The sequence below is a fragment of the Filicampus tigris genome, chromosome 11 (genome assembly GCF_054856515.1).
Source record: "Filicampus tigris isolate MCC_2025a chromosome 11, RoL_Ftig_1.0, whole genome shotgun sequence".
Classification (NCBI taxonomy): domain Eukaryota; kingdom Metazoa; phylum Chordata; class Actinopteri; order Syngnathiformes; family Syngnathidae; genus Filicampus; species Filicampus tigris.
In genome coordinates, this window is record NC_141227.1 from 17,935,674 (window position 1) to 17,958,541 (window position 22,868).

Consider the following 22,868-nt stretch of genomic DNA (forward strand, 5'->3'; position numbering starts at 1 on the left):
AGCTTCTGCAGACCTTGCTGAGTATATGATCATTTGAACCCGTTGTGTTACAGCAGGGAGAGTTGGAAAACTGGCAGGATACCGGTCCTCGAGGGCTGGAATTGCCCACCCGTGGCCTAAAGAATAAACAATCTTTTTGTTTTGTTTCTCAAAAAAATTATATTTCGATTTCGACTATGGACAAAGAATATGACAGTGACATTATTGAAAACACGTTTTACTTTTTTCTTCTCAAATTTGCTTCCTGCATGATAGTCATTGTAATCATTTTTCCCCCTTTGCTCATAGAAAAAGTGAATGACACTGTCAGAACAATTATTGCTTTTTTTTTTGCTGGGATTTGCTTTCGCTTTCAATATTTTCTCCATTTATAGAAACACATCTTTTGCTGGGATTTCCTTCAATTATGCTTAAACATTTTTAAGCAAGTTATAAAAATAAATGAAGTTGGAATTATGAGGAAAAAAATTACAAGAATAGTCCATTTAAAAAGCAAAAAAAAAATGTCCGAATGTACCTGTTAGTCGGGCCACTCGTATCTCAAGGCACAAATGGACATTTAAAAAAATACCCCCTGAACGTGCTTCGTGCAGTGCTCGCCTCGCGCCAACAGAGGGCAGCAACGCATAAATGAACCACAGCCGTTTCAGCATGTTAAGCAGTTTCAAAGGATTCTTTATAAAAACTCATCTTGCTTACTAAACTTGTTCATTTCCTGGAATTATGTGAGGTAACCTCACAAAACAGAGAGGAAAAAAACATCACATGCTGCAGTATGTGGAAGGAGTGACTCAGAAGCTCCCAATGTCTTTTTTCCCCAGCAGTACAGGAAGTCTTTCATGACGCCATGCCCCAAATAGCCCAAAACGTCCATCTCACCATGGCTCAAAAGTTTTGTAACTACTGTAGTGAATCTATCTATTTATATGATAGGATTATGTCACTTAAGTCTCCACTGAAGGCCCATGTTCCAAATGCACAGCCGCCAACTGGTGGGTTCCCATTAACCTGTCACACTTTTGATGTTCTTAAAACCTAAGAAATAATAATAATAAAAAAAAAGATTACTTAAAAATGAAAAAGACAACAACAACAACATTAGCTCCTTACTGTCCGCGCGGCGTGTGGAGGCGATCATGAGACTGCGTCTTCATGTCACGGGGTTGCCTCCCAAGCAGTTGCGTGGGTTGTCCGACACCGCTTGCAGCCGCGAGAGTGAAGCGGCGTCAGAGTGATGTAAGACCTCATCGAACACCAGGAGTGTCTTGGTCGTGCGCATCCGACTCCACAACCGAGTGTGGCCGCATTGGAACGCACCATTTCGGCTGTTACGTACCATTGGACGGCGTGTTGTCGGTCAAAAAACTGGGGGCATTCCTCATCCAAATAAATGTGCACGTCCATTCATTCCCACTTCAGTTTCTGTAAATATCCTGACTGGTGTTTAATGCCTCGCCCGTCCTAACTGTGATCAGCAAAGAAGCGGTGTTTTTTGTTTTGTTTTTTGTTTTAATAGCAAAGAAGCAGTGTGCGCTCGTCCCAGCATCCTCTCCTCATCGTCCTCTGCTCACATTTCCTCATTCTCATATAAATCAGCCACAGAGAGGTTAATCCTTTTGATATGTTGAAGTGGGCATTAGTAGGGATGTCCACATAAATTTTGGTGCCAATTGATCACCGTTTTTGGACGTTATATGCAATAAAAGTACAAAGATTTCCAGTGGAGAGTTTGTAATCGGTTCCTTCAGTGACTCAGACCGAACAAGGACAGAACATTAACAAGAGGCGTTATTCATGGGGTCACTTTTTTTCCTAATTTCTCCAAAATTTATTGATAATATAGAAAATGACAACTCATTTTCCTCATCAAAAACTATATAAAATGAACTTATTAATGAAACCAGGGCCATCCCGGCCCCACCGTCCCTTTAATGTACTGGTAAGTGTAAAAAAGCTTTATATAGCTTATTGTCAGAAATGTATGAATCGTCACTGAAAGTCACATGCACATCTCGACTCATGCCTACTTCGACCTCTGAAAATATCAAAACGATCGCCTCACTATTTTTTATTTTATGGACATTAAGCGTTTTGCATTAAGCGACTGCAGTGTGCATTTCTGCAGAGGAAGATGTTAATGTCCATAAAATCTAAAATACTGGCGCAATTGTTTTGATATTTTCTGAAATTGATGCAGATATAGCTAGAGTTGCCCTCATAGATTTTCTCGAAGATCGATTCCTGTTGTCTGACATCACGTAGCTTTTTTATGGAGAGGAAAACACTTAATGTCTATTAAATCCCAAATATTGTGGCGATTGTTTTTATCTTTTTAGAGATTGTTGTGGGCATAGGTAGAGATGTGCATGGATAATATCCCCATTTCTTGTTATTCAGTTCATCTTTTCGCCTGCTTCCCACCGCCTGCCCTCCACTTACAACAAGGATGTGTGTCGACCTGTTCGCTATCGATTCTGTGCTCGCTAACTTATTCATGCAGACGAAGCAGGAAATGAAAGGCTCATTAGCACAAAGCTTTGATACCACAATGCTTTCTTGTGTCTGGATTCACCTCAAGTCCTTGTAGCAGTCGATATGTTTAATTTTAAGTCCCCAACTGATCACTTTGCAGTGGAGGCAGCTACAGTATCTCAGTGAACCCGTTTATTGCAGGGCAATACCTTCCCTGAAAAAATTCACATTAAAAAAAAAGACATTTTAGAGTTGTATCCCTCCCATATGCTTTGAACACCTTTACATGCATCACAATACACATTATACACACATTTTATACTGTAAAATTTACAGTACACTGAAGACTTGTTCGCTCAAATGATTCTTCATATAAGAGGTAAAGCACGCTTGCTCCAAACTATTTGTTACTACCAGTTGAAGTTGCCTGTAAAACTTATACTCATCTTTAAACACCAAAATGTTCAACCAAACCAGATAATTTCTTCAAACAAAATTCTACTATCTTAACGCTAACATACAGAGTACAGCTCAATTGTGAAAATTGAAATCTGAGAATAAATTATGCTCCTTAAAAATTACAATGGAAAAAAATATATAAATACGTTGGGGATTGGGTAAAAAAAAAAAAGATAAAGCGGGGGTTCCTGTGGATAACGGGGTGGCTTGTGAAAAAAATAATTTCGAATGGGTGACTTTATGAAGGCCAAACCGTGAATACGTGGCTGTCTACTAAAATGTGAAGACACAAACAACAGCTGCAGTAGGCACTCACGCAGCAGAAGCATATAAAAACATAATACAATAGTACAACAATATTCCCAGGAATACATTCTCTCTACCTTGGGAATAACAACCATTATTGAATCTTATACTGTAGTTGGGGAACGTCTCTGCCTCTTCTTCTTTCGCGGACTCTCTTCTAAGTAGACCTCAGTGCTGCTTCCCAGCATGTGTGGTGCAACAGAGTAATATACTGAAGGCGAGAACTAATTGGACTTGCCTGTGCACTGTAAAAATAAGTACTTTTTTCATACAAATATTTATTGCAATGTATTACTAGCGTAACTTATCATAAATCGAGTATAGCCACTGTAACATTTGTTTTGTTGGTATCAGATAGTGGAGTTTGAAGGTGAAAATAAGATGAATCCCATGCGTATTTTTGTAATTTTCTTTTTCTTTTTCTTTTTCCACAATACGTTCTTCTTGTGGAAACAACAAGTCCCAGAGTGCCTGGTGGAGCGTCAACACGCTGTATATGGTAGAAAAATGCCACCAAGGAGAGATTCCCGGAGGCGTTTCTTCGTTTTTCAGTCATCCATCAAGGCGGCGAAGAGATGAAAATCAAGTGAGAGGAAGAAAAATAGGCTGTGCCGGAAAACGTGTTGAGCATCCTTCAAAATACAAGCTTAAACTTCCTGTAAATGTAATAATTTGAAGGTTAAATATCTTAAAGTCATTAACACGGGTTTTAATAGATATTTGTGTATTGGTAAAATATATGTAAGGGTATTTACAATACGGGCGTTTGCGTCAATTGTCCGGATGTAGTCGATTTTTATTTTATTTTGTAAAAGGAATCCTTGCGAATGTTGGCTACCTTTTCAGAAAGCGGGCGGTCAAAGTACTTCCAACTATCCCCACTTTTCTTTACCGTGGGAGTCGCTGCCGGGTTTTCACGAGGGTTTAATTCCCTTTAAATGAACTACCACGGGAGGCACAAGTTCCTAAGAATGTCACCTACGAGTCACTTGTGACTCCGCTGGAACCCTTCGGAGCTAATGTGTCAAAGGCGGCCGAGCAACGGTTTTCATTCGCGCTCTGTTATGATGGCTACAAGCTAACAGGCTAGCTTGCTAGTAGTAGTAGTAGTAGGAGTAGGGGTTTGATGCTACCGTAACGAAGGCGACCATTAATAATTGATAATTTTTCCCAGACATCTCGCCGGGACTTCCCGTTAAGGTTACCCGACAGCCGGGGCGTAGGCTATCACGACAAGGTGAGTGTCATCCGGGCTCAGTGGCTCCGAAAGTCACGTTAGCCCCTTGAAGTTAGCGGTGTACGGACCGTGGCACCGACTACTAACTGGATTTAACAGCATCAAAAAAAAAAAAAAAAAAATTCCAATGCGACACAGACTACTCTCTGGATTCAACAGCATGTTCTCCCTAAAAATAGCATGTGGCAATATGTCTTTGGTTGTTTTAGTGTACGTGGCTTTGTAACTGCATGGTGGCTTTAACGCTTGACAGACTTTTGAATCCCATTGCATTTATCTTACTGGCTGACTCAACAGTTTAATTGACCAACATCCTTATATATTAACCTGTTTTGTTTGGAACTCTCTTAATTAAGATGCAGGAGGTCCTCGGCTTACGACGGTTTTGTTCCTTTCTACTAATGCTGCACAATATAGCGACAAAATATTGTCATCGCCATAATGGCCCGTGCAATATGCGTATTGCAATGTTTCATATGTAATCGTATGCTTTTCTCTGACCTTGACCAATCAGGTGCAACCTTAAATGCTCATTTCCAATAAGTGAACAGTATCAATGGGGCGTTACTAACACCAAATAATTGAAAAAATATCTACATATAAAAATGGTAAGTTATTACAAAGAATTAGCTAGGGTTACATGGAGTGTACTTATTGCACTGCATTAAAAATGTATTTCTTAAATGAGATGAAAATAATGTGATTTAATTAGATATGTATTAAATATCGCAATCATGTCAATATCTCAATATTCAACACCCATATCGCATATCACGTTTTTCCCAATATCGTGCGTCCCTACTTTTACTCTGGCGACGTAACCAGAATATAGACATAAATCGGATCGTGCCGTTAACTGCTGCCATAAATCCAGTAAATATTTGTATGAAAAAAACCTCTAAGGCATAAATATACAATTAACCCTGGCCAATAGCAAGCCCTGCTCTGAATAAGGAAAAAAAATATGATTAGTTGGTTACAAGTGGCATCGGGCCGGAACCATAATGTCACAATTTGATGAATGTATTATTTTTTTCTAATATATACTATTGGTCAGACCATGTGTGTGGGTGTCATTTTTATAAATTATTGACCAATCTTAACCGTTACAAATGGCTTTCTGTCTTTTACAATGCAATACTAAAATGCCTTTTTGTGTAATATGGCTTCATCTCAAACTCTGCTGACTTTTGCCTCTCCTTTGCAGGAGCCTCCTGGGATGTCACAATAGCATCAACACCCAGCGGATTACTCATCATGCCGCTAGAAATTGTGGAATGTTTTCCTTCGCAAGATAATGCACGTCGCACCGCGCTTGTGCCGCCGAGATCCTGAGTCCTGACATTGGGATTTCTCCCTCCGCTGCCGTTCTCGGATGTCTTATCGTGTGTGTGTCTTCCGCTAAGACGTTAACTATGTGTCTGGTGGCTGCCTGGCAGCGGTAAAGACTGGCGTGAAGTGGTGCGAACAGGGAAGAAGAAAAAAACATAAACAAAGGAGCATCCCCCACCATCTCCCTGGGGGACGGGATATCTACAACATGGCCTCGGTTTGGAAGCGACTGCAACGTGTTGGGAAGCACGCCTCCAAATTCCAGTTCGTGGCGTCCTACCAGGAGCTGATGGTGGAATGCACCAAGAAATGGTGAGTTGCGGAGTGTACACGGTGTCATGCATGTGCGTGTGTGTGTGTTGGAATGTGGAGTTAATTTCTCTCGGCCATATTTGACACACAGACTTTAGTGTGTAGGCTTGTCGGCGTGGTGTCGACTTGTAAGCAGGCATTGTTTTTTTTTTTTATTGGGACGGATGTGTTTGAGGAACATTACCTCCTCTAGGGATGCTACGGCAATCCGCTGTGGACAACTGTCAACTGCACTGTGTGGCACAAAACCCAAACCAGAGATGTACAAAACATCACAAGACTGTTTGTAATTATTCATAGTGGGCGTGTTTTGATCAGGGTTTCATGCTGCCTTTACCGATTATCCATGAGTGAGGTTGGCCGATACCATTCCGATGACATTTATTGATGTACATTTTTCAATTTTACAAATTTTCACTAACGATTCATTTAATATTCGATTAATTTTTCAATTTTGGGGGGATTAATTGATTAATCAGATTAAAAAAAACAAAACATTCTATCCAAATTTCCATTCAGAGGAAAGCCACGCAATCACTGCAAGAACATGCAAATGCTACACTGGAAGGCCAGAGTTGAGATTCAAACCCCAAACTAAACTGTGAGCCAGATATGCTAACCTTAAGGTACTCTGTGCTGGACCCTGAAAAAGGTTATTTGTAGAAATCGTATTCACATCTGATGTCTACCAGCATTTCGATGCAGATGACAGTCTTTATCCTCAGAGGTCCTATTATGACATATACATGGTGCAGAGATATACTGAAAAAACCGTACACATATACTGAATTACAATGTATTAATGTAAAGGGTTCAGTAAGTGTTCCATTCTGCCAGGAGAAACTTTGCTTTTCCAGGAAGAGGGCTAGAAAAATTGCATAGAGATTGCAGAGATCCTTGGCCCGCAGGCACATATTGTTAATCAGCTCGGCCGTAGGCGGGATCGACGCAGGCCCCGGCACACCGCCTGGACCCGGAACAGATGTGTCAGGGAATGGAATGAGGAGAATGTACTTGTCTTCCTAGAGCAGAGTGAAGGCTGGGTGGGCTCAAATTATGCAGCCAGTGCCACACTTGTCCCCCCCACACATACACCCAACGTGAGCTCGGCTTTTTCTGCTATTTTATAGCTTTTTGCTTTATTTAGACGTTTACTAAAACGAAAAGTTTCACGCATAGGTCATTGTTTATGTTCATCTGTAACCCCGTTTGTGTGTTTGTGCTTCTTTGCTAGGTTTAAGATGTCTTTTATTGAAGTTTTATCTCGGTAATAACAGCGCAGTTCATTATTGTGGCGGCGGAAAGCAAACTACGTTGAGTCATTATCAATTCAATGGACATATTTTCTTGACAGTAACGGTGCAAATGTATTGTCAATATCAACAATGGATGACATGAAATGGAGTCAAGTAGGTCACGAATATGGCATGCAATGTAAAAGCTTATAGTGAATAAATACACATATGTACAGATATATATTATGCTTATATAAACATACAGTATAAATGCAGAAGCAGTGGGCTGTCTGAGGAAAATTTTGATACCCTTGTTTTCCTAGCAAAGACTTAAAAATGGCCAAAGAACTGTCAGAGATGATTTTTCTGTTCAGTAGTGTATTAACAATGTTTGTTTGCGTGCAGATGTTCATAAGTATTTAACAAGGTTTAAAATGATATTTTCTTATCACGCATATCCTAATATTTTGAATTCATAAAAAAAAAAGAAAATCATTTGAAGGTACCGGTATCGAGGTACTTTATGTAGGTATGATATAGAAGTAAAAATGTTATTGTGATAACACTAGCCTCTACACCCATTATAATTATTTTTTAATTATATCTGCTTTGTGGCCCAGTAGCCACAAATCGCCCGTTGACTGGTGGTTGGTGACCACTGTTCTAGAGTGTTAGGAACATTCAAGAACTTTAACTGGAAACTAGGACATTTTGGAGAACCTTCTTAGCTAAACCATTGGTTTACGCTTGGAGGGTGGCAATTTTGTGAGGTCCAGGAACCTTTGAGGCAGGGTTCGCAGTGCTCAATATATTTTATTGGAACATTTTACTTTTTTTTTTTTTTTTTAGTTTCTAGAAACTAAAAGGTCCTGGAAATTTCTTGGCTTTAACTTGTGAGCTAGCCTTCACAATGACTCTTTTTTTTTTTGAATTCTCAATATCTGTCAGGTCATATAGCCTAAATCATTGACCTCAGTGCCTTTAAAGAGGTGTCACCTTACTTTCCTTCTCAACATGTCCTCCTCTTAAATGTCCTTCTGCTTACTCTTAGGGTCATTATTAATTAAATAATCTGATTATGTCATGTCCTAGAAGCCGGCAGGTCAAAAATGGAGAGAACTGTATACTCCCAAAAAATCAATTCAGAGTAAATCATTAATGAGCTGAGAGTTTCATTACACAATTGATTTTTTTAAATATAAAATATTGCTTTAGTGTGGACAGTTTTATTGCCATTTAATATATTTCTAATATATCTAATATAATGTGGATAGGTAGTAACAAACAACACCAGTGAATGTAAAATCTCCTTAAAGTGATGACAGTGTCTGAGAGTTGAGTCAATGTTTTGAGTGTCAGCGAGCAGCGCGTGTCAGGCTGTGACACGTTACTTGTGTTCAGCATGTGTTCCTCGTGGCGGGCAGCCATCGTGCCTCTGCCAGACCGACCGTTTCCTGCCAGCTCGTCTGACGTCCCTCCCTTTGACACATTCCCACTTTGGAAGTTTGCTCAAAGGACTGTCACCACTAAAAAAGATGCTTGTTGTAAATAGAAAAATAAATACTGCTTTTGGTTTAGCTTTTTAATTTAGTTGTTGTTTATTAAATTAATGCAAACTATATAACCCCTAACCCCTAATCCCTAACCCACTTTAGCCCTAACTCACTAACCATACGCCCCAAAGGCCTAGATTGACCAACTGTGATCGACGCTTACTCCCCGTGGCGTCGGGCCGACTGTCGGCACGTCGTGCTGGAAAAATTCACTGCAACGACAGACTGCGACGCTGACCATTAAGTACCTTCTGCGTAGGCGTGAGATGTAATACCCCTCCATACCATCGGCGGCAGTAGTCACTATTCCTCATGGTTAGAAAAAGCCAACCGGAAAGCTATTGCCCGGGGGCGGAATACAAAAACGTAAAAGATGCATTCCGCTGTATTTTTTGCTCACGATGAACTCCCATGCGAAGCAAACCCTCACGCTCTTGACACAGTAATCGTGCAATACTCGCAATGTCAACGAGGGAGAACGCGCGCGGCGTCGTACGCGTCGCAACAATTTCTGACGTGTGCGTCAGTCACGTGATGCACTGCGCCAGTTGTCGCCGGCGCGGGAGTATAAAGAAGCCTTAAGACAGCATTTTATTCTCTGCTGCCATTGCAATCACTGTGAATTGACCTTCATCGCTCAGTGCAGGTGGACCTGTACATCCATCACGGCATCTCCCACCCTGTCATGTCGCTCAGACAAACTCTCCCCTTGTCTCGTAAAAGCTGTTTGCCACGATGCAGAGTTGACCACTCGTGCTAAAATAAATGGAACATGTCAAAGGAGTCGTTATGTGGGAGTAAAAATATGAAAGTAAATATATTTTCTTAAATCCACGCACCCACAATGACGTCCCAACTGAGGTGGGGCACCCTCTCTCCCTGGATGTAATATTTTTATTTTGTGCGGGGGGGGGGGGGGGAATCCACAGTTGTAAATATGTAATTATTACATCCTCTTGAGATGGATTGTGCAATTTCATTTCTCCAGCCCTTCACATTCCCCGTTTTCAGAGTTGCCGGCATTGAAGTGGTGACTGAGCAGTGTCTCGTCACTGTGTCGCTGCCCTCCAATGAACCTGTTTGCAAGTGAAGTACTTCCTTCCACTCGCCTCACAGGAAGGTCTGGCCAGCCACAACATCCTCACGCCACCCCACCAACCCTTAATATGACTTAAGACTCGTTGTTATGCTGAATCATAACGGAACAAGTATGAAATGTTTCACAATTTCAGCATGTACCAGCAAGTGTATGTTACATTGCTGCGGCGCAACGACACAAAGGCAGCCTCGTCATTTATTTAAGCAAGGAGCGATGTGTGTGTGTTTGCGTGTGTGTGGTATGTATGTGGATGTGTGTTTCAAAACTTTGTGTTTTAAAATGTCCCCCTTTTTCCTCAGCTTGAAGTGTTCAACCAATTTCAATGTTTTCCCATCTCTTTTTTTTAGTACCCCATATTTTTAATTTTTGCTTTGTCATCAAATAAAAAATAAGTATTACTACCCCCCCGCTCCCAAATAATCTTATTTCCACCTAAAAATCAAGTGAAATAAATTTCCTCACTGTTACTGTTAATTTATTAATATCCCTTTTCAGACAACCCTTTTCAAACATTGTGTTTTCCTAGCTTTATTCTGTGTGAAAGTTAGGAATTTTGGGGAATTTTTTTTTGGTTAGAGATCAGAATTGTGTGATGCATCTTTGTATGAGGTTCAAAGTTTTTTGGGATATACTGTATCTTGAAAGGTTGGAATTTTGCGTAATCTTTAAGTGAAAGCTGTTAAAATTTTGCACCATGTGTATGAGGTTTAGCATTCTGTGTGATATGTGAAAGGCTGGAATGTCGGTTCAAACATTTGCAGCATTTCAGTGTAAAGTACTTTGGAATTTTGCAGATTTCAGCGTGAAAGGCTTGAACAATTTCCTAAATCTCTGTCTGAGAGCATTTACAATTTTGCAAAATGTCTGGGAAAGATTTCGATTTTCTGGGATCTCGGTGTGAAAGGTTCACATTTTTCTGGTATGTGTGTGAATGAGGTTCAGTTGTTTCAAATTTTGCAATATCAGTGTGAAAGAAGCATTTTGCAGATCTCTGTGTGAAAGATGTTAAGATTTTGCAGGATCACTGAGAAAGTTTTAAATTTCTTGGTTCTTTGTGATAGTTTCAAACTTTGGAGCATCTCTGTTGTTGAGGTGGTTTCAATTTTTCAGGCTCACTGCGAAAAATAATTTTGCAGGATATTTTGTGTGGAAGAGGCTCTTCACTATGACTCATTATTGGTTTCAACCAACTCCTTCCTGTCATGTGTTTCAGGCAACCAGACAAATTGGTGGTCGTTTGGACGCGCAGGAGTCGACGGAAATCCTCCAAGGTTTGCACTTAGCAATATTTTACACACATTGGAAACTTAACTCCATTGGATGTTTCTTCTCTCCACTAGAGGGCGTTTGAACATTGCTAGTAGACTTGCACATGTCACATTTTCCTGTAATGATGTTTGTTTGTCCACCTGTAAATAAATGCTGACTGTCTTTATCCTGGCTTGCAGTCTCACAGCTGGCAGCCTGGCATCAAAAACCCCTACCGAGGAGTAGTGGTGTGGCCTGTACCGGAGAACATTGAAATCACAGTCACTCTCTTTAAGGTACCTTTTTTTGTTGTTTGTACTTTTCTGTCCCACATGTAGTACATTCCCCTTACTGCTTGCCAATTTGCTTGTAAGTAATGCAATGTCCTCCACTTAAACTATTAAGACAGTACCATCAAGTAAAAAGGTTTTTGGAGTGTGTGGGTGCAGCAACTTGTGTGTGTGTGTTGTCCACCCTTGTAGTTGACGGTAAGCAATATTGATTGTTTACAAGCCACAATCAGAAAAGAAGCCATTTTACGCAAGTGTTTACTGTACATATCCATCCTTCCATCCATTTTATATAATGTTTGTACTCGTTTGGGTGGCGGACTCTATCCCAGCTGAGTTTGAGCAAGAGAAGGGGCAGATAAACAAGCATTCACGCTCGTTTAAGTAACACAATGCTTGATGAATAAATCAAGTATTTGTCAATACGAGCTTCATTACAAAGACTGTTATGAAGTGTGCGCTTGACGGGACTTGAAATTCAATGTGCTTTAGAGAGGAGCTACACGGGGAGGAGAGGTGGGATACACGAATGGACGAATACCACGTGCCTCATGTGTTTACAGACTTAAATAAACTGTATTTATACAGTTAAATTGTGAGAAGTGGAACACACTTTGCAAATTTGGAAAAACAAGCCACTCCTGCATTTTAATTGTAGTATTTTTGAGTAAATGTGTTTTTGTAATGAATGATAACCTAATAGTCCTCTGTGCCATTGCAGGACCCTCACGCTGAGGAGTTTGAAGACAAAGAATGGACGTTTGTCATTGAAAATGTGAGTCATCTTTCATTTTTGTATTAGCTGGGTTGACACTGTCTTTGTTTTTTTTTTAATTTCATTTCTACCAAGCTTATTCTTGAATCATAGTGTTTGACAGGTAGGTCTTCTAACCATCAGACATGCAGGTTCTGCCATCTTGTGGTCATAAAGTGCTATTACGTGTCAGTTGCTGATGTATGATTTGACTTGCTTGGCACATAATCTGAGTGTGTTTCTTGTTACGTACAGAACATATTTTTTGATAACCAAACAACAAACGTGAAGGTGTGTTTGGTTGCAGCCAAGTAGGCTGATTGCCTGGTTTCCAGTGCCCAACAATCTGTACAAGCTTTTCTGACTTTTTCCCTTGTTGCTGAGAATTTTAGTTTAGATTTTTCCATTTTAGTAATAGCACGACAATACAATATACGAATTAAGATATGGTTTTAGGTTTTTTCCCCCCATCTGGGTTTTGCTTTAAATCTTCCGATACCAAACAAGCTTTGAAACAGTTTTTTTTCCAGCATGAACTTCCCAGAAATCATGGGAAAGAAATGTTTTTTTTCTTTTCAGATAATGCAAAAATAAGTGCTTCTGTTTTTGAAAATATTCTTTTTGACATAACATGTATGTAAAAACAATCCCGAATGAATTAACATTTGAAATATTCAACAATTTTAACGTAAAATGATTGGTCAAAGGGCATGGCTTGGCTGGTCCCTACGTTTCACCAAAGATTAAGGCGGCAACCTCTCCACTTCTTTTACGGTATTTTCTCTCATATACAAGTGAGGAAAGGTGGCAATATATTTACAACTTAGATGCACATGCTTTGGGTAGAAACATTCTGACGTGGATAAATCGCTGCTTTTGCAGGTGTAAAAATGTGAGCCATGTCTGATGTGAGCCATGTCTACTGGGCTCTTTTCTTGTAATATGCAACGCACTTTAAAAAAATGTTTCCGATCATTTTGGCTGTTTTGTACTGGCTAAAAGTCACTAGTCATTGTGTTGCCAACACTGACTCTGCTTTTATAAACTAGCACCTCTGTGTTTTACGGCATGTTGTTAGTGTCAGCAGTTCGAGTGAGTCTGGAACAGCAATAAACGAGGGCTCACTGTATCTGATGTGTGAAGGATGTCAGAATTCTATGATTGCCCTCACTCAGACATGTTTCCAAGAATGTCAGCGGCACATGAAGAATGCTAGGTGAGCTGGCGCTTTGACCCCTCCAAGCCCCCCCCCCCCGTCACTTTCTTTGTGCACATCAAAGAGACAACATAAGAAAGTGCTTGGGGGGCTAAGGGGGGGGCTTCTCGTGTTTGATAGAAGTCAGACATGACAAGCAGGTCAGCCGCCGTTCTGCGGTCAGAGCGTGGGAGACGCCTAAGAGGACGCGAGCAAAGAGAGGCGGCGTGACTTCTTCTGGGCTGGTCTCTGCATACCTGACTAATGACCACTTTCATGACAGTGCAGAAATTAGTCGTGCACCTTCACCGTGGTGGAATGCTCCCCAATAGACGCATTTTCATTGTCCTAGTTGCTTTTCAATAACTTATTATGGCCAAAGAAAGTGCTAATCATTTATATTACTTCTGCCAAATTAGTTTTGTTCGGACTCCTTGGATTCCCTGTTATAGTGGTGCCTTGACTTAAGAGTTTAATTTGTTGAGGGAGAATGCGCTCAAAACACTTGTAGCTCCGAACATCTTTCACCACTGAATAGAATGGAAACGCCATTAAACCAGGGGTGCCCAAGTCCGGTCCTCAAGAGCCCATATCCAGCCTGTTTTAGGTGTAGCCCTATTCCAACACACCTGATTCAAATCATCAGTTCATCAGTAAGGTTTGCAAAACCCTGATCACGGTCCTGATCCTTAATCCGCTTCTCTCACCCAAAGTCAGCTGGGGTAGGCTCCCTGCTCACTGTGACCCAAATGAGGATAAGCACTCTTGAAAATAGATGGTTGAATGGATTAAGTACCGTAATTTATAATGCACAAACTTAATGAGAAACCTAATGGAGATAGTTATCAATAAAGTAGGGCTGGGCCAAGTTGTTATTCAACATAATCAATATACTGTATTTTAGTACCCATAACATCACAATATGGCACAACACCATAACTTATACATAAAGAAAATAATTAAGCTGTAATAAAAATTAAGAACATTATGACCCAAATATTATGCATGTTTGCATGTATATGTACGTAAACGTATATTATGGAGATGGAAAAACACATTTTAAAACATGCTAAGATTAGTCATGAAGCATCTGAATTAAAAAATACTTTTTTTCTGTCTGATGCAATAGTGATGTTACCAAATCTTTTTTTAAATATTTGAAAAAATAATTGCAACTGATTTTGATCAAAATGAGTTACAAACCTACCTTATCAAAGTAATCTCTGTACGCTGTAGCAAAAGTATTGCTTTTGCCCCTTCTCTGCTATTCAGTTAGTCCAGTTAAGACCCCAATTAAGAGCTCAGAAGTGACTGCTGTGTACGATTTGACCACCAGGGTGTAGTCTACCCTTATAATTAGGCTCAAATGTGGCCTGTTTTCATTAGCCGTTGTCATCACTTGACAGTTTTTTTGTTCACTTGCCTTGCATGTGCTAAAATTCTGTAATACACACATATTCTGTTTTTTTTGGGTTTTTTTTTTTTTGCATGTGTTTGAGAAATTTAAGAACAGATGTGTTCACACACCTACGTATGTGGTGCCATCTGAAGTCAGGTACATGTGAAAGAATGGCGTCAGGAGAGATGTGAGCTCTCCTCAACCTCTCATCAGACGACAGAGGAGAAAAGCGAAGAATACGCCATTGTGCCCCAACGCCGGCGATGATGAAATTTAAGATCCCCACGCTTTGGCTTCGTCTTAATCTGGCGGTTGGGGGAGGCCCAACCTCTCGCTAGGCTAATCCCTCCCCGTTGAATTATCGGCGCCGCTAAGATTGTATTTTGTCATTGAAAATGGCAGTGTCAAACACCGCCTTTTTTTCCACCCCCTTGCCTATTTGTTCCTCTGCCAAGGCCAGTCGCATAATCAAGCGAGGGCGAGCTGTAGGACGACAAGTCGGAGAGGTGGCGGCCCATATAAGTGGCGGCGCGGCAGTATCTCTAAATTGCACGCTACCCTTGCCTTTCACCCCTTTTCAAATAGGTGCACATTATCAAAAAGGTGGGCAAATTGCGAGTCCACAAAGATTGTACTGCTCTATTTGAAGGCATTGTGCTGATGGACATGTTCAGGCATCTGCATATCAACCAGAAAAAAAAAAGAGATTGCAATCCAACTTCACTTTGTGGATGGGGATTTACGCAGCATATATTGAAACCGTGTCCTTTACGAGTTGAATATACGTTGAGAACACTCTCTTGTCCTCTCCCATGAGTCACGCAAACCTTTTTGAAGCACAAACATTGACCCCTGAGACACAGACATACAAAATACAGCATTGTTTGATGTATAAACGCGGTCCTCAAATGCTGGAAAAACTGATTTTTCACAATGAAGTCCTCAATCATCCTTGAAAATGTACACTTAATCCTTTAAAACTGCTGCCCAAATGTCTACAAATAACAAGTCAGAGGTTATGTTTCGATTAGTATTTGTTAGTTACTTATACGTTGATAAACACGATTCATTATTCCCCTGAATCATATCAACATGGATCTCGTAGATACAAACTTACAAAAAAACATCATGGACTGCCTTTGGCACAATGTCCCCGAATCCCGGGAAAGTTTCAAAAGCCATTAACTCATTCACTGCCAGACATTTTCAGACCTAACGTTTGAAAAAAATATATAAATAAATTCCTGGGATTAAATGGCTGGACTGTGAAAACACAAATACATTTGTCAATGGCAGTGAATGAGTTAATTGGATTTCCCAAAATAAAAGTCTTGGTTTTGTGGAAGTTAAGGGTGGGACAACATATTCATTTCAAATGTGTCATTGTCTCAATACGGTGTAGGTATTTTGTCACCATATACAGTAATCAGCGGGTATAGAGAATTGATGCGAATAGTGAAATACCGCACGAAATTGATGCCCGTCCACAAATATTTATAATTGCCTATGAATACCAAAAGATTCCACCAAAGTACTACTTTTGTATCAGACAGGGCTTTCTAATAGAAGCTACTGCCCTCACGTCAACATAGTTCCTTGGCACCAAGATGCCCCAAATGGCACCAAAGCACTACTTTTCTATTGCGTGCGGTGACTCGGGACCACTGTCCCATAGTTCTTTTTTGTTTTGAATTCTGTCTCGCTATCCTCGACAAAATGTTGTGACGTATGTATTGCTGTTATTGTTTATTGGCGGAAGTGTAGCCGTAAATACACAATAGCCATTTTCTGTCTGCTTCTACACTCTGCTCTCTCTCTCCCGTCCATATCGCGCCCTGCTTCCGACTCCATTTAAGCCATTTTCAAATCACACAGTCGCACACTGTTGGTGCCCACTCGGTAACAACACACAAACAACCATCCGCAAACCGTCCTCATACCTACACACACGTACGTACACACACACACACTCACACACCCCCTGCATTGTATCCCCTCTTCTCCGTGCCAGGGGGAGCACATTACGTAGGCCAGTGGCTTGTGAGCGCCGAGTGGGCCTCTGGGAATGGAAAACACAATTATTTCAGCCCTCCGCTATTCACGCAAAGGTGACAAAAGCTGGTATGAAGTATGAAATCCCAAAAGTTTCCTCCTTTTTGCGCTGCGCCCGACAAATTGGGATTAATTTGCACTCGAGTGCCTTGTGCGCACGCTGTCTCCAAAGTTTTCACCTTTTGCTTATTTTGCCCATTTCTTAAGTAGTTTGGGGGGCTCAAAAGGCCTCATTTATTTATTTGTTTGTTTTTGTTCCCCACTCACGGGTGCTCATTTTAAATAATAGATGTGCTGTAGTTCAAAGCATGTAAATAGTTGTGTGTGCGTGTGTCTCTGTGTGTGCTTTGAAAATTAATTTAATTAATCACCCTGAGGAGAGGCAACAGATGCTGCTGATTACCCCCCTCCTGGTGGACCCTCCCCATGTGGCAACACACACACACCCACGCACCCGCACACACACACACACACACACACCACACGGAGCAAAATTTGTCGCACGATCATTCAAAAGTCTGCATCTTGTCGGGCATTTCATTGGCTATCATGAGGACTGTGTGTGCGTGCGTGCGTGTGTGCATGTGTGTGTCCGTTGTCGACGTGGGTTGTAGTAGGTGGTGGCTTTCGAGGCCGGGTGGTCCCTCCCGTCGCCCTAATAGGCTTACCGCACCCCTAATCCACACCACACCACCTCCGTCACATGGCCGGTCTGCTGACTGGCCGGGCCACCACGAGGTGTGTGTCTGCACAAATGTTGTTCCTCCATCGCTGTATTTGTGTGACTTTGTTTGCATCATTGTAAGCATCTGTGTTATTAGTTATCTCCCTTTTCCCCATCGTGGAAAAAAAACAAACATTGTAAGTGTAACTGTCTGTGTTGTTCACCAATTGGCACGGAACATACTCAACATTTCTACTCTGTTGAGAACAAAAACAGCAGCACCTACAGAAGCACGTAAACCGTCTCCAACCAAACAGCCGGGTGCATCAGTTCCTCCCTATTAACATGCAATATAAACATTTTTTTTTTTTTTTTTCAAGTTCATAGACATTTTTTTTTTTTCACACCCTGACATTTAAGAGCTTCAATGAGCCTATTTTGAACTGTGCTACAAATTAAAACAGCAGCACCTACGAAAACATGTGAACCGTTAGAACCGAAAAGAGTTTGCGTCGACAGCTCTGTTATGCTTACAAGAGAAATAAAAATATAAAAATCACACCATCAACCAGTTTTACTTACCAATTCGAGGTCCAGGAATTGACAAACAGGAACCATAATATAAAACATAAGATACTTTATTAAAAAATAGCCTGTTTGTACTTGTGTGTTGTTCTTTTTGCAAATTAAGCTACTGGTAGTTAACGTAGCATGCCCTTGACGATGAAGGGCTTTGCCTCACCTTAAAAAAAAAAAAAAAGTTGTCTACTGTCTTTTGTGCCCCCCTTTTCTATTTTGTCTCTCTTTGTTTTGTCTGCTTTACTCTTGTAAAGAATCCTGTGTGTATGTGCATGTTTGTGAGTGCGTGTGGCCTGCCGTCCTTGTCTTGCCGTAAGCCTTTAGCACGCTGTGAGTGTGTTGGTTGTGTGATGGTCCTTACGTTGTTGCTTTCTTTTTTGTGTGTGTGGGTGTGTGTGTGTTTTGTGTTTTTCGAGTGCACCCCCCCGTCCCACCGGTCCAGGTTGTGACCTCGGCTTTCATCTTCTTAGTCTGAGGCTCCTGCAGCCCGCTGCGCTCCGACTCCCGGCCAACACCGCGGCAGATGTCACCAGACACCGCTAGGCGCACGCACACGCAGGCACACAAACGCGCGCGCACACACACACACACGCGCACGCACACAATATGTCTGATTTGTCTAATAAAGACTGTTTCTTCTTCATTTATACACATTGGCTCTCATGTAGGCTCCCAGCTTGTACACAAATTCCATTCGATTTTAAAACACCAACAAGTATTTCCACAAGGAAGTCCATAGTTTACTTCGTAATTCCGTTCCAGAGGCAGCGACGAAATCCAAGTCAGTAAGTCGAAGCACGCCGTAATCTATCACTAACCTACGATAACTACGAATCGAATTTTCTAATTACAGGTAACCCTTGCTATTATCGGGGGTTAGGGGCCGAGGCCTGTCGCGAAAAGTGAAAATATGTAAAAATGAAAATCAAACCAGGATGAAATATATCAAATCAACACAAATATCCTTGTTGTTCATTTGCTAAGGTGTTTCTTCTTGCCAGGCAAAGAGCATTTCACTTGCTTCAGAATTATAACTTGTATTGCGATTGTATAACTGGTTATAAGTACCGGTAATATTATTTTGAAATAATAAAGCCTATTTTTTTGACATGTTAGGGACCAAACCTGTGACTAAAACATAATTAACTTGTTTGAGCATTTTCATGATTTTGAATAAAAGGATGGAAATACGTTTTTATCCGATTCATCAAATAATCAATAAAATAATTAACGTTTAATGGATTATTAAAATAGTTGTTAGTTGCAGCCCTAATAAATAGTAGGGCCAGACCGATCTAATTGGATGATTATCAGGTCTTCCTCAAAAGTCGGATGAATTTTATTTTCTCGATCGCTTTTTATTTGTACACATTAATACATGATGGAAAAAAAACTACATAACCCTCAGACCCTAATAACCTTTCATTTTGAATGTGCCACAACACACCTGTTGCTGAACTTCAATCCCTCAAGGTTATGGGTATGGCTGTCTATGTTGAGTTTAGTTAGTCTATGTTGTGTGTTTCTGCTCTGCTCTCTTGTCATTTGTTTTCTCCTCCTACATCGACTTCCGGTGCTCAGCGTTGCATTATGACTGCTGCCGTTGCTCAATCAGGCGCCAAACGGACGACGGCAGCGGCGTGGTTATCACCCTCTCTGTTATTTATTTTGCCTCTGCGCGTCTTAAGATGGCTGCCCGCGATGGAGACAAGCCCGTGTCGCCCGTAAAACATCGCAGCCGGCAAATCCCCATGTTTATCCACAAGCTTGACCCGCTTGGCTGGTGCGTGCGTGCATGGGTGGTGACGGTTGCGGCGAGAGAAACCCGCACGGATGCATTTGTTGTTTGGAATGTGCATATACCGTTGTATGCTCGAGTGCTACGTAGAAAACCGGATATAGGCTTCACATATGCTCCTAATTGGTGCCCATGTTGTAACTGCTGCGAAAAAAGACGGACAGATGACTTAGTAAAGCCCGTATCCCACTGAGCAGTTTGTGAATGAACCGTGAAGAAAAATCAACATTCGCTACCTTCGCGAACACTGGCAAACCTTCGCTGCTCAGTGGGATACGGGCTTTAGCGAGTTGTTCGTTAATACCTCCATACATACTCCTGCTTGCACACATGCTCACAATTAATGCCTGGGTTGTGGTTGCGGTGCGCCTGTTGAAGCTCGAGCGCCAACGGAAAACGCTGATACCTACATGCTTCCACAGATATTCAAAATTGGGGCCACTTTTTTGGTGGCGGCGGTGGGCTGCTCGATTATGAAAAAAAATATGAATCATGTTTGGTAATAATTGAAATCATGATTATTCAAACGATCATTTATTTTTGTGTGCAAAACAAGAACATGTTTCAATGTCAGAAGACAAATGGATGTAAGTTCCTTTCATAACAACATTTATTACAACATTTTTAAAAAGGTGCAAATATATAAAGTCAAGTATGATTTCATTGTGTAAACCAGTGTTTTCCAAACTGTGACCAGTGTGCCGCGAGATATTGTCAGGTGTGCCGTGGGAAATTATCGAATTTGTATGCCTGTGCGGTCTAGCGCCTGGCAGCGTAATCATGTCTTTACTACATTGTAGTACTCTTGCATACCAGCAGGTGGCAGCAGCAGGTCGCCAATTGTCTTTGTTTAGAGACAAGCGAATTAGTGACACATGTTTATCCAAACAGGCCCATGTTTCACACTAAGTATCAATGTGAAACATTATAAAATACTTTTTTCTTTGTCTTTATTTAATTCCTATTGAAGACGTTATAATATAACGTCATTCTTCAATATTAAAAAAATGCTTTTATGAACAATATAACACTTGTTCAAATAAACTTTTTTTTCCACAATTTCAGATGCTCGTGTGCTGCAGGATTTTGAAATATATGTGCCCTGACTCAAAAAAGTTAGAAAAACACTACCGTAGTGCGTTGCATATAAATGCATATTAATAGTTTTTTTTTTACGATTATGCCCATTTTGTAATCATGGAGTGTAATTATCATAATTGAATTTAGATTAATTGCACAGCCTTAAAAATAATTTGTGTTTGTGCTCACGTACTGCATAGACGTTTAATACAGCCTTCAATGCAAAACTGTGAATGATGCCTAGTTTGTGGTGGAAAGTAGTCGCACAGATGCCTTAGCTCTTTGGCAACTTATTTGCCGTTACCTGTGCATCTTTTTATGGTCGGACACCACGTATAATGTAGATGCAGGCTCCCACAGATACTTGCCTGTGTTGGGATTTTGCTTAAAATAGCTGGGCAAAATGCTATAGTTAGTTGCTACATGTTTGGCATTACCTCCCTGTGTGCGTTTGCTGTAGCGCCACAGAGAACTAAGATACAGGCGCAGCCACTGGGTGAGAGAGGTGATTGTTCTGCCGAGTGGCAATGAATGGGGTCTTGTGACGTCCTCCGATGCCAGCGCTAAGCCGGCCACTGACGCTCGGCCTGCCCACCCCCCCTTCTTGGAAAAAAAATGTGCGCCGTCTCTTTTGGGGATAGAAATCTCTTCACCCAGAGGTGACTGGGTCAGGAATTTGAGGTGACTTGTGCTCGAAGGCCTTGGGGTTTTGAGGAGTGGTGGTGGTGGGATGTGGCGAAGGAAGGGCACATTCCAGTCGTAAAAGAAATGCTTGTATTAGGTGTGCCACAAGTCATATCATTCTGGGATGTAGCAAAAACAACGCAACATGCAAGCAACATACTAGTTAGGAACAATAAAGAAAAACAATTTTGTTCAATTGTTCATACTTTGAAAACATGTGGACGCTGATGTCAAAGTCGAGGCCTGGGGACCAGATCCAGCCCACCTCATCACATTTCGTGGCCACTAAAGCAAATCATGTCTGTCTACTTAATTTTTCTTACAAATTGATTTTTCTTTTAATTTTCGCTGAAAAATCTGTCCAAAAATTGTTATTTGTCAATTTCACCAAATCCTGTAAGATATATTTGACAACAGTATTGAACAATAGCATTCATATTTGGTTGTTGTCACTATTCTCCGAGACTTCTGACTTCACAACCTTTGTTTTGCTATTAAAAATACATATCGCCACTGTCGAGCAGCAACCTCATATCGTCTAAATATGCGCAATTTCATTTTTTCAGAAATCGATACTGTCTATTGATCTACTATTGGTATTATCTCAGAAGTGTTGTAAGCATTATGTTTACAATCAGGAATGTTGGCATTTTGTTTATGAAAACAAACAATTGGTGAAGCAGGGGCAGGGCTGGCGGACCCAAAATGATTTACGAGGCTAATCATGGACATACTTGGTGTTAAAAATCAAAATGTGTCCTTGTAAAAATGTGTTTTCATTGGCAACAGAACTTGAATTTGTACGCAGGTTGGAATGCATGCAATGAAGTTATAATTGCTGTAAACATTCCTATGAAAATGGATTCAGGCCATGAATATAAAACACTCAACTGAAAAACAGTATATACCACCAATTGAGAATCCCTAAGCTAAAGAAACACATTTGCATTGATGTTAGTTTGGAGTCGACATGGAAGCGACAATTTGTAAGTCTGACCGCAACCACGACTGACGGTTGAAACGTGTAATGGCTCTTCTTTTATGTACCACAAGCGTGTTAAGCTTTTGTCTGTACATAAACAAAACCGGCGGAGCCCTTTTGTTCTTTTGGAACAGTAAA

General features: G+C 40.9%; 1 protein-coding gene across 3 annotated transcripts in view; it reads left to right on the plus strand.

The window, feature by feature from the left end:
* Window positions 1-4,041: 4,041 nt before the first annotated feature.
* The window catches only part of ehbp1 (EH domain binding protein 1), a 122,023-nt gene continuing 103,196 nt past the window's right edge, over window positions 4,042-22,868 (plus strand). For 2 of the 3 annotated variants that reach the window (XM_086044938.1, XM_086044940.1), the window contains exons 1-5: window positions 4,042-4,474; window positions 5,682-6,118; window positions 11,219-11,276; window positions 11,454-11,549; window positions 12,265-12,318. In XM_086044938.1, coding sequence (XP_085901064.1) covers window positions 6,015-6,118; window positions 11,219-11,276; window positions 11,454-11,549; window positions 12,265-12,318 — 312 coding nt within the window. In that variant the 5' untranslated portion in view covers window positions 4,042-4,474; window positions 5,682-6,014. The remainder of the gene's footprint in view (window positions 4,475-5,681; window positions 6,119-11,218; window positions 11,277-11,453; window positions 11,550-12,264; window positions 12,319-22,868) is intronic. The other variant, XM_086044939.1, reaches the window with a different exon arrangement.